Raw genomic sequence first — 16,584 nt, forward strand, 5'->3', positions numbered from 1 at the left:
GCACAATGGTTCCTTTATCTCCACATCCTTGCCATCACTTGTTGTTTCTTGTTTATTTTAGCCATTCTGACAGGTGTGAGGTGATTATCTCCTGTGGTTTTCATTTGCATTCCCTGATGATGAGTGATATTGAGCATCTTCTCATATGTCTGTTGGCCATCTGTACATCTTCTTTGGAAAAGTGTCTGTTTATGACATCTACCCTTTTTTGTTTGTTTTTTTGGTGTTGAGTTGTATCAGTTATGTATTTTGGATACTAAACTTTTATTACATAGGACATATAAATGACAATGCAAATATCTTCCCCTATTCAGTAAGTTGTCTTTTAGTTTTGTGTCTGTTCAGAAGCTTTTTATTTTGATGTAGTCCCAATAATTTATTTTTGCTTTTGCTTCCTTTACCTGAGGAGGCATATCTAGAAAGATGTTGCTATGGTTGATGTCAGAGAAAGTACTGCTAGTGTTCTCTTCTAGGATTTCTATGGTTTCATGTCTCACATTTATGACTTTAATCCATATTGTTTATTTTGTGTATGGTGTGAGAAAGTGGTCCAGATTCATTGTTTTGCATGTTGCTGTCAAGTTTTCCAAACAGCATGTGTTGAAGAGACTTTTTCCCATTGCATATTCTTGTCACTCTGTCAAAAATTAATTGACGATACAATCATGGGTTTATATCTGGGCTTTTTATTCTGCTCCATTGATCCATGTATATATTTTTGTGCCAGTACCACAACTGTTTTGATTACTATAGCTTTGTACTACTATACCTTAATATTGGAGACTGTGACACATCCAATTTTCCTTTTTCAAGACTGCTTTGGCTATTCAGAGTCTTATGTGGTTCCACACAAATTTTGGATTGTTGGTTCTAGTTCTGTGAATAATGCTGTTAGTCTTTTCATAGAGATTGCATTAAATCTATAAATTGCCTTGGGTAGTATAGACATTTTAACAATATTTGGTCTTCCAATCCATGAGCATGGAATATCTTTCCATTTGTGTCATCTTCAAATTCTTTCATCAATGTTCTATATTTTTCAGAGCATAGGTCTTTCCCCTCTTTTGTTTACTCTTAAGTATTTTATTATTTTTAGTGCAAATGTAAAAGGGATTTCTTTCTCTTTTTTTTATGTTTATTTATCTTGAAGGAGAGAGACAGCATGAGCAGGAGAGGGGCAGAGAGAGAGGGAGACAGAGAATCTGAAGCAGACTGCAGGTTCTGAGCTGTCAGCACAGAGCCCCACGCAGGGTTTGAACTCATGAGCGGTGAGATCATGACCTGAACTGAAGTCGGACACTCAACCGACTGAGCCGCCCAGGCGCCCCAGGATTTCTTTCTTAATTTCTCTTCCTGCTTAGTGTATAGGAATGCAACAGATTTCTGTACATTGATTTTCTATCCTGTGACCTTTCTGAATCTATTTGTCAGTTCTCATAGTTTTTTGGTGGAGTCGTTAGGGTTTTCTATATACAGTATCATGTCATCTGCAAACAGTGCAAGTTTTACTTCCTCCTTAACAATTTGGATGACTTTTATTTCTCTCTCTTGTCTGACTGCTGAGTGTGGGACTTCCAGCACTATGTTGAATAAAAATGGTGAGAGTATATATCCTTGTCTTGTTCCTGACCTTAGGAGGAAAGCTCTCCGATTTTCCCCACTGAGTATGATGTTAACTGAGTTTTTCATATAAGGCCTTTATTATATTGAGTTATATTCCCTCAAAACCTACTTTGTTGAGGTTTTTTATCATAAATGAATGTTATACTTTGTCAATGCTTTTTCTACATCTACTGAAATGATCATATGGTTTTTATCCTTTCTCTTATTGATGTGATGTATCACATTGATTGATTTGTGAATAATGAAACACCCTTGCATCCCAGGAATAAATGCCACTTGATCATGGTGAATGAGTTTTTAATATATTGTTGGATTCAATTTGCTAATATTTTGTTCAGGATTTTTGTATCTATGTTCATAAGAGATACTGGCCTCTAGTTCTCTTTTTTTGTACTGTCTTTTTCTGGTTTTGGTATCAGAGTAATGCTGGCCTCACAGAATGAATTTGGAAGATTTCCCTCCTCTTGTATTTCTCGGAATAGTTTGAGAAGAATAGGTATTAACTCTTCTTTAAATGTTTGGTAAAATTCGCCTGTGAAGGCTACTGGTCCTGGACTTCTGTTTGTTGGGAGTTTTTTGATTACTGATTCCATTTTATAGCTAGTAATCAGTCTGTTCAAATTTTCTATTTCTTCCTGATTCAGTTTGGGGAGGTTATACATTTCTGGGATTTTATCCATTTCTTCTAGGTTGCCCAACTTGTTGGCATATAGTTTTTCACAGTATTCTCTTATAATCTGTATTTCTGTGGTGTCAGTTGTTATTTCTCTTTCATTTCCTGTTTTATTTTTTAATTTAATGTTTTATTTATTTTTGAGAGAGAGAGTGAGCTGGGGAGGGGCCGAGTGAGAGGGAGAAAGAATCTGAAACAGGCTCCAGGCTCTGAGTTGTCCACACAGAGCCCAATGCAGGACTCAAACTCACTAAGTGCAAGGTCACAACCTGTGCCAAAGTCTAGCACTTAACCAACTGAGTCACCCAGACGCCCCTCCTGTTTTGTTTATTGAGTCCTCATTTTTCAGGGAGGGGGGATGAGTCCAGCTAAAGGCTTATCAATTTTGTTCTTTTCAAAAAGCAGTTTCTGGTTTCATTGATGTTCTGTTTTTTAGTTTCTATATCATTTATTCCTTCTGCTGGATTTGGGTTTTGTTTGGTCTTCTTCTAGATGCTCATGTGTAAGGTTAGGTTGTTTATTTGCGATTTTTCCTGTTTCTTGGGGTAGGACTGTATTGCTATAAAATTCCCTTAGAACCACTTTTGCTGCATTCCAAAGATTTTGGAGTACTGTGTTTTCATTTGTCTCCATGTATTTTTTTGTTTCTTCTTGGATTTCTTGGTTGACCAATTTATTGTTTAGCAGCATGCTATTTAACCTCCATGTATTTGTGTTCTTTCCAGACTTTTTTCTTGTGATTGATTTCTAGATTCACGGGGTTGTGGTCAGAAAAGATGCACTGTATGATTTCAATCTTTTTGAATTTGTTGAGACTTGTTTTGTGGACTAATATGTGATCTATTCTGGAGAATGTTCCGTGTGCACATGAAAAGAATGTGTATCTGCTGTTTTTGGATGGCATGTTCTGAATATATCTGTTAGATCCATCTGGTCCAATGTGTCATTCAAAGCCACTGTTTCCTTTTTGATTCTGTTTGGATGATCTATTCATTGATGTAAGTGGTGTATGAAAGTCCCTACTATTATTGTATTACTATTTATTACTTCTTTTATGTTTGTTATTAGCTGTCTTATGTATTTGTGTGCTTCCATAATGGGTGCATACGTATTTACAATTGTTCTATCTTCTTCTTAGATTGTTCCCTTTATGATTATGTAGTGTCCTTCTTTGTCTCGTTACAGTCTTTGCTCTGATATAAGTATTGGTACCTCAGCTTTGTTTTCACTTCCATTTGTATGATAAATGCTTCTCCATTCCTTCACTTTCAATCTACATGTGTCTTTAGATCTAAAGTGAGTCTCTTATGGGCAACACATGATGGGTCTTGCTTTTTTCTCCATTTCATCACCCTATGGCTTTTGACTGGAGCATTTAGTCCATTTACATTCAAAGGAATTATAGATAGGTATGTAACTTATTACCACTTTGTTATTTGTTCTGCATTTGTGTTTGTAGTTCTCTGTTTCTTTGTTCTCTTGTTCTTTCATCCTATGGTTTGGTGGTTTTCTTTAGTGATACACTTGGATTCCTTTCTCTTCATGCTTTGCGTATCTATTACTGGACTTTGATTTGTGGTTACCATTATATTTGCATATGACATCTTCTGCATATAGCAATCTACATTAAGTTGATAGTCGCTTACATTTGAACACATTCTTTACTCCTTTCCCCCTCATGTTTTAGGTATATGGTGTCAGATACTTTACATCTTTTTATTTTGTGAATCCCTTGACTGATTTTTATAGCTAAACTTATTTTTACTGCCTTTGAGCTTCCTACTTTTCTTACTCCTACTTTCCATTCCTTTCCTTTGCTTACCCTGGTCTTTCTTTCCTTTCCACTCAAAGAGTCCTCTTTAACTTTTTTTTGTAGAGCTGGTTTAGTGGTGATGAATTTCTTTTAAGTTTTGTTTGTCTAGGAAACTCTTTATCTCTCCTATTGAGAATTATAACCTTGATGGAGAGAGTATTCTTGGTTACAGGTTTTTTCTTTTAGCACTTGCAATGTCATGCCACTCCCTCCTGGCCTGCAAAGTTTCTGCCAAAAAATCAGCTGATAGCCTTATGGGATTTTCTTGTATGTAACACTTTTCTTTTCTCTTAATGCTTTTAAAATTCTCTATTTATCAATACTTTTTCCTGTTTTAATTACTATGTGTCTCAACATGGACATCCTTGGGCTGATTTTGTTGGTAGCCCTCCGTGCCTCCTGGATCTGAATTTCTGTTTCCTTACCCAGATTTGGGACTTTTTCAGTTATTATTTCTTCAAATAAATGTTCTTCCCCATTTCTCTCTTCTCTTTTTGGAATCCCTATAATGCACGTATTAATTACACTTGATGGTATTACTGAGTTTCTGGAGTCTATTTTCATTTTTGTTATTTTTTTCTCTCTCTTGTTGAGCTTGACTGCTGCTTTCCAAAACCCTGTCATCCAGGTTGCTGACCCATTCTTCTGCCTTCTCTAGTCTACTATTTACTCCATCTAGTGTTACTGTTAATTTCGGTTATTGAGCCCTGCATCTCTAATTGGTTTTTTTCTATGTTTTCTATCTCTTTGTTAAGGGTCTCACTTAACTCCTCCACTCTTCTCAAATCCAGTAGTATCTTTATGACCATTAGTTTAAATTCTATATCAGGCATATTACTTATCTCCATTTGGTTTAGGTCCCTTGCTGTGATTTTGTCCTATTCTTTCATTTGGGACACATTGTTCTGTCTCTTCATTTTGTCTAACTCTCTATGTCTGTTTCTATGTGTTAGAAAAGTTAAGTTATGTCTCCTGTTCTTGAAAGTACTGGCCTTATGAAAGGCATTACAGTGCCCTGAAATCCAATATCCCCTGTTCACTAGAATCTGGTGCTCAAGGTTGTCTCCTATGTCTACTGCATGTGCCCGGCTATTGTGGCTGAGCTGCATTTGCCTTCAGTCCAGTCATCTGCATGGCTTTCTTTGACTTTTGTAAGCAGTGTTTGGTCCTTGTGTTAGTGAGCCAATCTGGGGCCATCTTAGGCTTGAGTTGAATCAGACCAGGCATTTGCCAGAGATGTAATAGAACCAAACTATAGGTCACTTTCCCTGTGTTGTCCCCTGAGGACCTTTCATTGATGGGTAGGATCTGCACTCAGACCAAACATCTGTCCCCAGCCCACTGCCGGGGCCACAGTCAGATTGGTGTGTGTGGTTATCTTCTCCTCTCCCCAGGGAAAGAGTCACTGTCAAGGCTCTTGCACACTGCCAGGCTTGTGGCACCATTCTGGATGGGCTCCAGCCAAGAGTGTATTGGAGGGAGCAGGCCTGCAGGAGAACACAACAGTGGGGCACCCTGTGCTAGCAAGGTCTGTACCACAGTCCACTGTGAGAGGGGACCTCCATCTACCAGGGACCAAGGCAAGGTTGGAGGTGGTGGTATACATGGTGTTTGCAATGTTTGCACGGGTCTTCTATGGGAGAAGACCTGAAACCAAGGCCTGCCTTGAGGAGGCGTGACCACAGGAGAACTCAGGCAGGGCATGCCATTAGCAAGTTAGGTAGTGAGTGATGGTGCCATGCTGGTTCCTGAAGGGTCCCTGTGTCTAGTCTGGGAGACAGAGATAGAAATGGCACCCACCATCTCCTTTGTTCCTGGAGAAGTCTCCCAGGAATCCCTGCCCCCTCAGCACACACTCTGAGATTATTAAACAAATCTCTCTCCTATATACCCTAGGCATTTTTTTCAAAATGCTGCTTCTATGCTGTATCTGTAAGGAGCTGTTTATTTTTATATATTTTAAGGGCAGGGATTCAGTTTCCTCTAGCTCTCCTAGCTCTCCCAAAGCTGAGCCCACTGATTTTTAAAGTTCAAGGTGTTAAGCCCCACTGATTGTAAGAACTCATGAATTCGGCCTCTCTGGTTTTCAAAGCCAAATGTTATGGGGATTCATCTTCCTCATGTAGGTTCTCCACCCCAGAGATATGATATGAGAATCTGTTTCTTTCTCCTCTCTGCACCTGTAGCATCCTTCCCTTCTTTCCTCCTGTAGATCCATTTAGCTCCCAATCACGACTCTGCCTTTCCTATCTTCTTTGATATGGCCTCTTCTCTACACTTAGCTCCAAGGAGTCTGTTCTGTCAGACTTCAGGTTGTTTTCTGGGTTATTTACACCCATGTGCATGTTGTCTACTTGTATCAATGGGACAAGGTAAGCTTAAGATCCTCCTACTCTGTCACTTTCCCCAGAAATTTCCCAAATGAGGTTTTAATGAGCTTGTTCCATCCACAATATATCAACTGTGTTTAAGCCCTATTCAACTAGGACATCTTGTTTGTAAAATGTCAAGTTTCTTCATTTTCGCCTTCATTTGTGTTAACATCCTCAACTTCCAATAGCCTAAGTTCTAATATTTAAACCTAAAATTTATGGATAAAAAAATGTTTCCACTCATTTGGTCTACAAATATTTATTGAATGCCTACTAGGTAGCAAGCATATACTAATTGCTATTTTAGTCCCTACTCTTCAACACTAATTTACTCAATGAGTGCATAGAGATGCCCAAGATGAGAAACCTCATTAACCCCATATTTCTACAGTAATTAGAAATAAATGTGCACTTTTGTTTCATACATTTGTCTGAAAATTGAGATATGCATTACCTCTTCCTCAATAACTCAATAACAAAAGAAAATTTAAGTATCGACACAGAGCCAGACAGACTTGGATTGCAGTTCCAGTTCTACTACTTATGGGTTGTAGAACCTCAGCTTCACCACTTAGTATTTCTGAACCCCAATTTTCTCATATATAAAACTGAGATAAATATACCCCCTTGCAGGAATTTTGGGAGAATTAAACAAGATATACATAAAGTGCCTAAACCAAAGGAGGTACTCTGCAAATGCCAAAGATTGGCTTACTGAAATAACTAACTTTGTTTTAAAGCCCATTACTACAATACCTGGTTATTTATCTCTCTTCATTTTAGGGCAGTATATTCTTATTTGCTGAATGGAAATCAGGAAATTTAAGTTATAGTTCTGGCTCCTCTTCTTGCTGGTTGTGGGACCCTGGTTAAGTCACCTAACCTCTAACATTCCATAAAGGTAAAAACTAACACTTCCCTCACTGTAAGCTCTAATCTTATACATGTTTTTTCTACATAGGAGAGCAAAAATGGAAAGAATCTTGGCTTTGGAATCAGACCTGCTCTCTAGCCACATAAGCCTGAACTAATCACTTACTCTGTCATGAATACATCTATGTAACCTTGGAGTCTTTCTTCAGGTCTACTGTGAGGCAAAATGAGGAAGTAAAGTATAAGGAGCTAAAAATATGAGATAAACTGATGACCAAATAATTTAGGAACCAGCATTTGCTTTGCCTAGCACAGATGTCATTAAATCAACCCCTTTCACCAAAGTATTCCTACTTTGAAGATTTCAGATTCTTAACTGCAACCTCTATTACTAACTGAAATGTAATCCTCTATTACTAACAAATAGAAGATTTCTTAACCTGGGTTTCTGGGATGGACATTATCTATTGAAATTATTTTCAAATTTTCATGTGTCTGCACACGGCACGCATTTTCATGAGAAAGAATTCATTATCTTTTCATAACATATCAAGAGGTATCTATCACACCAGAAATGTTTAAGGGCCAATAGAAGCAAAAAATAAAAAAATAAAAAGAAATACAGTCTTTAGCTCTGTTAATAGATGAGCAATACCAGCAATATTCTGAATGAGTTTCATTCTCCCACCACATAACTTTCCTGGGCATATGTTGCTCTCTGCCCTCCTTTCCTCCTCTCTACTCCCAGTCCCTCTGCCTACAACGTTCACTGGGCTAATTCCTTCTTGTCATCCAAGACTCAATTCATGTGTTCTTCCTCCAAGAAGCGTTACTAAACTACTCCTACCACCATCTCCAAGCTGTCAGAGAACTATTATCTAGACTCAGAATTCTGTGTACAACTTCTACCATTGCCCGGATGCTAATTTTCTAGCTCTATTCTTCTTCTACTATTATGGGAGCTCCTTGAAGGCAGGGACTATGTATAAATACATCACTGAATTTCCAAAGTTTGCCACAATGCCTGACATACAGTAGGTATTAAATATATATTTTTATAAGAATAATTCTAAAAATGAATAACACAGTCCACAACATAGTGATTTCTTCCACAACTCTATGACACAGAGATTAATATACTATAATTAGTGACTTCTAAAACTCCTGATAAAATGCAGCAAACTATAAATGATGGCAGATTGTTTTTTTCCCATTTCTTCCACCAAAACTCAGAGATTTTTTTTTCCATAACATTGTTGAAAGTTCTTTATTTAGGAATTTCCAATCCCATATAAAGGTTTTTAATCGTATATTAAATTCTAGGAGTTTTCTGTGTTTGCTTTTTTTGTTTTCCTTCAGTTGACATGCAAATACATTATTTTGAAAGCCTGGTTAGAGACTCAAATGTTCGCAATCAATAGTTCTCAAATACATATGACAAATAAAAACTATTTTCTTTAGAGTTTGAAAAAAAATTTATTTTAGGAGTCCCATTAAATAAATGTGAAATATAAAAAGTAAAAATTATCATATTCCCATATGGTGAATAACATCAATGAATTATTGCAAACTTTCACACTTAGAATAATGTTTTATAATCAGAAAAATCAATTCCAGCTAAGGATGAAAATTTTTCTTAATAGTAAAATTAACACCTACTCCAGTGCTGAAATTTAACAATTAATAAAAACATTCTGAAACTCAATTACGATCGTACTATTCTTTGACTCAAAGACAAAGCTGTGACTATTAAAAATACGTATGCAAAATATAGACATCCTTCTGTCCTTCTTAATGCATATAGGTTTCTAGTATCTCTAATTGAAAGTGACATTGCGCAATGATACTGAAACTACAGCCAAATGCAACATCAAGAGATCTCCAACATTATCAGTTTCTTAGAAGAAATAAGCATCACGGAAACCAAATGTGTTTTCCATCCCAATACTATACTTTTAGGATCTTTAATAAAGCTATATACTTGCTGATGTTACAGAAAAATATACAGGTGACAAAAAATAATTCAAAGCTTTAAAAATATTTCTAAAAAGGGATAAAACTATGTAAATCCACATTCCCTTTTCCACAATTTCAAAATCCATAAATCTCTAAAAATGGCAATTTTTTCCATAAATTTGGTGCCAAAAATAATTTGTCAACAAAATTTAACCTAAATTGACATGAAGCTATTTATAATTTATTCATTTAGTGTGAATGTGATATTAATGTGTTTGATTACAAGGTACTCTCCCATACCCATGGGGATGTTATATAATTAACAGTACATATGCTATATTACTTTTCCATAATCCAAAAAATATCTGAATTCTGAAATATATTTGCATCCAAAGCTCCAAATAAGGGACTATAGATCTAGATTTCCTCTTCTTTTTTTTAATTTTTTTTTAACATTTATTTATTTTTGAGACAGAGAGAGAGCATGAACAGGGGAGGGTCAGAGAAAGAGGGAGACACAGGATCTGAAACAGGCTCCAGGCTCTGAGCTGTCAGCACAGAGCCCGACGCGGGGCTCGAACTCATGGACCGCGAGATCATGACCTGAGCCGAAGTCGGCCGCTTAACCGACTGAGCCACCCAGGCGCCCCTAGATTTCCTCTTCTTTAAAAGACAATTTTACTAGTAAGCTTTAGGAAAAGACACACACCCATGCGCATGCGCGCGCGTGCACACACACACACACACACACACACACACACAGGCAGATACTAAATAACCTACCATTTCTTTGAGGGTAGGGTATAACACATTATGCACTTTCCAAATCTGTCTCTAAGTCTCACCTGAAAAGTGGGTGTTACTGTCCCCAATTTGCAAACAGACTTAACTATTTTGCCCAAGTACTAACAAAAGATGGAAAACACTATTCTCATTTCTAAGGCTTTTTAAAATTTCAAGATTCTGTCTATAGATGATTTCAGGTACCATAAAATTACTTTTTTAAAAAATATTCATTTATTTCACAAATTGATCAAGGTACAGGCCATTTTTGAGAGAGAGAGAGAGAGAGGGAGGGAGGGAGAGAGAGAGAGAGTGAGAGAGAGAGAGAGAGGCAGAATGAGCAGGGGAGGGGCAGAGAGAGACAGAGAGAGAGAGAGAGAGAGAGAGAGAGAGAGAGAGAATCCCAAGCAGGCTACATGCTGCCAGGACAGAGCCAGATGGGGGCTTGAACTCACAAAACCATGAGATCATGACCTGATCCAAAACCAAGAGTCATATGCTTAACCAACTGAGTCACCCAGGCACCCCAAAGTACAGGCCGTTTTTAACAGACTGCATCATTCTAAAATTTCTGGTCGGTATGGGCTTCCACAAAAGTAACACACTTGGCAATACAGGAAAAAAATTATACCAGGTAATTCACACAAAGCTTTCTTTTATGATAGTTGGAAAGGAAGAAGAATCTGAGAAATTGAAGCAAGTGCAATCTAGCCTAATACTCCCACATGGTTTCTTTTTTATTATTGTTAATAGTCAAATTGTTGGAAAAGAAGAAAAATTCAAACATTCTTGTCCTCATTTTAAAGTACAATGTTTTAGGGACACCAGGGTGGCTCAGTCAGTTAAGCTTCTGACTTCAGCTCAGGTCACGGTCTCATGGTTTGTGAGTTCAAGCCCCACATCTGGCAGTCTGTTATCAGTACAGAGCCTGCTTCAGATCCTCTGTCCCCCTCTTTCTCTGCCCCTTCCCCGCTTGTTCTTTTCCTCTCTCTCTCTCCTCTCAAGAATAAACATACATACATACATACATACAATACAATACAATATTTTAAAGAAACTTCCTTTTGCAAATCTGACCTTCTAACAGAGCTATCTGTATGCTTGGAAAAAAACTTATCCCTTCACTCCAAGAAATCCCTCAAAATCCACCTCATATAGAGACCTATTCCATGTCATTTTAGTACAAATAACAATTCCACATTCGCCTAAACTTGGTGTCTGTCTTTCTTCTAACGGTAAATAAATTACACCAATGGGAAAAAAATGGAGGAAAAAAAGAATGTCTTAAATTCATCACTGTGTGTTTAAATCTTGCTTAATTTTTTACATTCAAGCTTCTGGGGAACTAAGAAAATTTCATTTATTGTGCACTTCAGATATATTATCTCTAGAATTCACAACTATCCTGCAAATATCATCCCCATTTTATGATGAGGGAACTTTAGATCAGAAAATTTGAGTCCATGGTCCTCATCTAATAGATTACAGAAACAGACTTTAAACAAAGATCTGAATTCCAGTTCTTTCCATGTCACCTTGCTAACATATGCTTACCTTAGAATAACATTTCTTGTAGGGCAGGAATTTTCATCATGGCTATTATTGCTTCACTATGTAGAATATTGCAATACAAAGAGAAAGCCAAATAATGAATCTGTATAATGTTAAAATAATCCCCAAACAGGGGTGCCTGGTTGGCTCAGTTGGTTAAGCATCTGACTTTGGTTCAGGTCATGGTCCCCTGGTTCTTGGGTTCATGCCCCACATAGGGATCCACACTGGTGGTGTGGAGCCTGCTTGGGATTCTCTCTCTCTCTCTTTCTCTCTCCCTCCCTCTCTCTCTCTCCCTCTCTCTCCCTCTCTGTTCCTTCTCCACATGTGTGCTCTCTCTCTCAAAATAAACTTAAAAAAAAAGCCCCAAACACCTAAAGACTTACACTTATTTGCAGATCTTGAGCAAGATGCTTAACTTCTCTGTGCCAAAATTTCTTCAAACAGTAGAGTTAATACCTTAGAAAGTGGTTATGATGCTGACATAGATTAAAATATATAAAGCTCTTAGCACAGTATCTGGCACATAATAAACACTCTAGAAATGTTAGCTATTGCTACTGAGATGAAAAATCATCAGATGGACATGTTTTGAACCAGGTGACTCCAGTCAGCAATAGCTGGACACCTAATCCAAAAACAATCAATCCTACACTGGCTTGAAATCTATGACATGATCTGGTGAAAATATGATGTATTCCAATTAGTTTCTCTCTCTTGGGAATCTGAATTAAGAAATAAAGACTAAGCCCATTAATAGTAATTCAGAACTTAAATGGTTTAGCTCCTATCTTCATCAATTTTCTCTCATTAATGTTATCAACAATGCTAAATCTGTTGCTAAATCTAGTTTTTCAGTCTTCATTTATATATCATTTGGCAGCATTTGATCTGTTCAAGACCATTCTCCTCATTCTCTTTGGAAAGCACTGAAATATTGCAGCTATTCAACACGTAATCCCAAGCCTCTACTCCCCTCACCCCACTGTCCCCTCTATGCAATTTTATCCACACTTTTGATTTCACTAATTATCTTTCATGTTAGCTCTGACTTTTCTTACACATTCAACTGCCTTGTCAATCTCTCACTTCTCTGGATGGCTCAAAAATAAAAGATAACTCCAACTCCATATGTCCAAAACCAAACTCATGATCTTCCCTCTCAAACACAGCCAAGACCCCTTCCAGTGTTCCTTATCTCCATAATGGCACCACCAACTATCCAGATTCACGAATTAGAAAATTAGAAGCATGACCTGATACCTCCTTTTCCTTCATCCCCATCTTTCACTAAATCCTATTAATTTTACCTCTTAAATATTTCTCAATTCCTTCTCTCCATCTCCACTGCTACCTTCTAACAGGTCTACCTATACCCATTCTTGTATCTTCTGTACTTCCCATACTGTAGCCAGTTATATTTTTCATGATTATAATCATGTCATGCTCCTACTTAAGAGCCCTCAGTGGCTTCCTACTATTTGGTGAAAATACATATCATAGTATTCAAGAACTGCAAGATCTGTTTCAGCTTCTTTCCCCCTCCTATTGCCCTATATGCAGCCATATTTGTCTTTTTTCAGTTCCTTAAACACAATATATTATGTTTCCTGCTACCTTAGGATCTTTGCGCATTGTCTCCCTCTGCCTGGACCACTCCTTGTCCTTCTCTTTGCTTAATCAATCCTTACTGTATCTCATCTAAAAATATCACTTCCTCAGAGAAAGTTTCTTGAACCACTAGACTTTATCAGATCATTCAGTTATTTATTCAACAAATATTTAAGAATAACCTACTATACACCATGTATGGCTCTAGACATGTGGGATTGTTAAACATAACAAAACCTTTGCCTTCATGGAGCCTACATTCTAGTGGAAGAAAACAGGCAATAACTAATAAAAGTAATATGTAGACTATATAATATATGTAAAGCTAGTAAATCGGGGGGGGGGTGAGGGGGCAGGGAAGGAAAAAAAAAAAAGAACAAGGTAAGAGAATCACAAGCAGAGAGTTTCCAGTGCCTAAGTTGGTATCTAACATATAGTTGGCACTCAATAAATATTTGTTGAGCAGATGAATGAATAAAGGAATGAGCATGTTCAAGTCACAAGGAAACTTAAACTGTAAAAAGAATAGAGGAACTACTTGATGGACGAAGCAAAGAGAAACCATGCAGGTCTTGAGAGAGAATAGTCTCTTGAACCATTCACTCTCAATGGCTTCATTCAGCTTCCAGTTCAGTTACTACAAGGTCTTAGTATAACCACGATCCATACCCTTCCCCAGTGCCAAGGGCTGGATAATTTAAGTGGGTCACTCTTGAAACCAAAATACCTAATCAGGACACATATACAAGATTTGTATACCACTTCCATCACTCACCACCACACTTATCCCTAAAGCCACTGCTTTACTACACACACAGGTATCACTTGTCTTAAAGCCTCAGTTCTTCGGTCCCCAGCCCCTTTCAGGTGCAAACTCCTTCCCATACACACAAGACTGAAAACCCTTGCTCTTTCCTATGACCGTGTGAGACACTTAGGTCACTACTCTCCAAGACCAGTCAAACCCACAACTGGGGTCCCCTCAGGGATAGACACCTGGGTCTCCCCTTCCCAGCAGTCTCCTGCAACTTAAAGACTATCTTCTCCCCACAAATATATGGACATGCACACCTTTGTGATTCTAAATGACCTTCAAGATCACTGATCGCACATATACTCAAACTCAGGCTCCAGCATTCTTTGGTAAGGTTCTGAAAGACTGGGGCTCTAAGTGCCCCCGCAAGCCTCTTGTCTTTATCAGAACCTACGAAAGGATTTGTATACTTTCTCAATGGCCAGGGGTGACCCTAAGGCACTGTACTTCCCCCAAACACAAATATTCAGTGTATACCCCCTTTCCATGGCACTGCCTGATATTACAGTAACACTCCTCTCCCATATACCTGCCTCCTCAGAATAAGAGACTCCATCAAACCATGCCCGTTTAGGGAGCCCTCCCATGTTCCCACAAGACTATGTACCCCCGTCCATGACTCAGCCCTACTCCCATGATCAGCCCCATCACACGCGCCCCTCAGGATTGGAGTCCTATATCTTCCCTGGAGCCCCAGCCCCTTCTGGGCCCATGCTCACTCAGGAGTGTGCACACTCTCGCATACATTCCTGCGCCTCCTCCGGGACTCCGAGGTCCCTGCCCGCCATTCAGAGCGGTGTGCACCTCCCTTGACCCCTGACCCCGAGGTCACAGCCCCACCGCGGAAACACACAGGGGTGCCTCCTCAAGAGTAGGGCCATGCCCAAGTCCCCTCTCCCCTCAGACCCAGGACCGCCGTGCTGCTTCAGCGCTTCCCCCAGAACGACCGCCCCCACAGACCTGCCTCAGGCGCCGTCTGGCTCCGCTCCGCCATTTTTTGTTGTCCCTCCGCCTCTAAGCCCACGCGAAAATCGCGGGGCAGTGGGGAGCGGGCGACCGGATCCTCGGGCTGACAGAGCTCCCTCAGGAAGACGCGGCACGACGGTTGCTAGGGCAACGGGCGGCCCGCGTGCCGGCGACCGGCGCGTGGCGGGGGGGGCGGGAAGGCGGGCTGGGAGGGAGGGAGCGTGCGTCCGAGGCCCCGCCCCCGTGGCTCCAGCCCTCTCCGGTCGAGGCGCCGGCGGGGCTGGGAGTCCGCGGCGCTTCTCGGTTTCCCACTGAGCCACCGCGTTCTGGCAACTGAGCATGCTCAGCCGCCTCTGGGGAGCCAGGACCCGGTCGCCTGGGATGGCGCTCTTCTGCCGTTGAGGGGTTCTTTCTGCTGACCACAGACGTGGATGGACTGGCTTTTCTGTGTTTGAAGCTCAGTTTGGGACTTGAGACACAGATTTCTTGATTTCCCAACGCATCTCCTCCTGGCGTGCCTGGCCCTGGTCGAGGTGCTGGGTAACTTATGTCTTCAACTGAAATGCACCGAGAATCAATAATTCTGTGCCCACCCACACCAAACTCGAAGAGGCCCAAAGAGGTCGGGCTCCTTGCCCCTCTACAACCGCACCAGCCCCTAACCCTAGACTTTTGCTGCTGTATTTCTCAGTATACTTAGGATGCCTTTTCCCATCTCTCCGTGGTGAATCACCACTATCTTCTAAGACCAAGCTAAACATTACCCTTTTCTGAGCTGCTTTGTCCTCCCACTCCGCCGTGTATACCTGGGCTAACGCTGACAATGCTTTATGCATTATTTACTTCTATCTTCCTCACTTAAGGGTAGGGTGAGCTCCCTGATGCCAGGGGTCCGTCTTTTCATCTAGCTATACTCCATAACACAGTATAGTGCTTGACACAAGGTAAGTGCTCAGTAAAAGTAAATATTTGTGAAATGAAAAATGAATCCTAAGTTCACTCTGGCACATCCTACCAGTTTTATTGAACACTTAATTTTTTAACAACCATTCTAGACCCCTTCTCTTCAAAAGTCTCACAGAGAAAGGAAGAGATAATGGTTTTACATACCTCCTAGAGACACCACCTCCAGCCTGGACTTCAACTTATTCTAGGATGTTAGCCCACCAGATAGTGGACACTCAATACCTATTCTTAACAAAAGGATGTAGTCAGAGAAACAAAAAGAGAGAAAAAATGGCTTTCGTAGAGGTTTACTAGTGTTTGAAGTGCTACAGAATCACAGAGATAACTCTAAATTAGGAGGTGGCAGGAGTAAAACAATGAAAATCCTAAAGAGGAGTGAGTCTTGAAGAATGAATAATTGTCAGCCGGGCAAAGTAAGGAAGACTGTGCCAAGCAGAGAGAGCAGCATGAGCAAAGCAGGGCATAGGGAACAGCAGTGAAACTATAAGAAGTCCAGTATGCTAGAGCACAAAACTCATAGGGCAAAACATTATCTGTAAAGAAACTCCTGTATAGGTAAGTAGCGTCTTTAGTTGGGTTCCCC

General features: G+C 39.7%; 1 protein-coding gene across 2 annotated transcripts in view; it reads right to left on the bottom strand.

Annotated features, from left to right (window-relative positions):
- Nucleotides 1–15,245, bottom strand: part of AGBL4 (AGBL carboxypeptidase 4) — a 1,479,620-nt gene extending 1,464,375 nt beyond the window's left edge. For both annotated transcript variants that reach the window (XM_043574931.1, XM_043574930.1), the window contains exon 1: nt 15,030–15,245. In XM_043574931.1, the coding sequence (XP_043430866.1) occupies nt 15,030–15,063 (34 nt within the window). In that variant the 5' untranslated portion in view covers nt 15,064–15,245. The remainder of the gene's footprint in view (nt 1–15,029) is intronic.
- Between the last annotated feature and the right edge of the window lie 1,339 nt (nt 15,246–16,584).

This window comes from Prionailurus bengalensis, chromosome C1 (genome assembly GCF_016509475.1).
Source record: "Prionailurus bengalensis isolate Pbe53 chromosome C1, Fcat_Pben_1.1_paternal_pri, whole genome shotgun sequence".
NCBI classification, from domain to species: domain Eukaryota; kingdom Metazoa; phylum Chordata; class Mammalia; order Carnivora; family Felidae; genus Prionailurus; species Prionailurus bengalensis.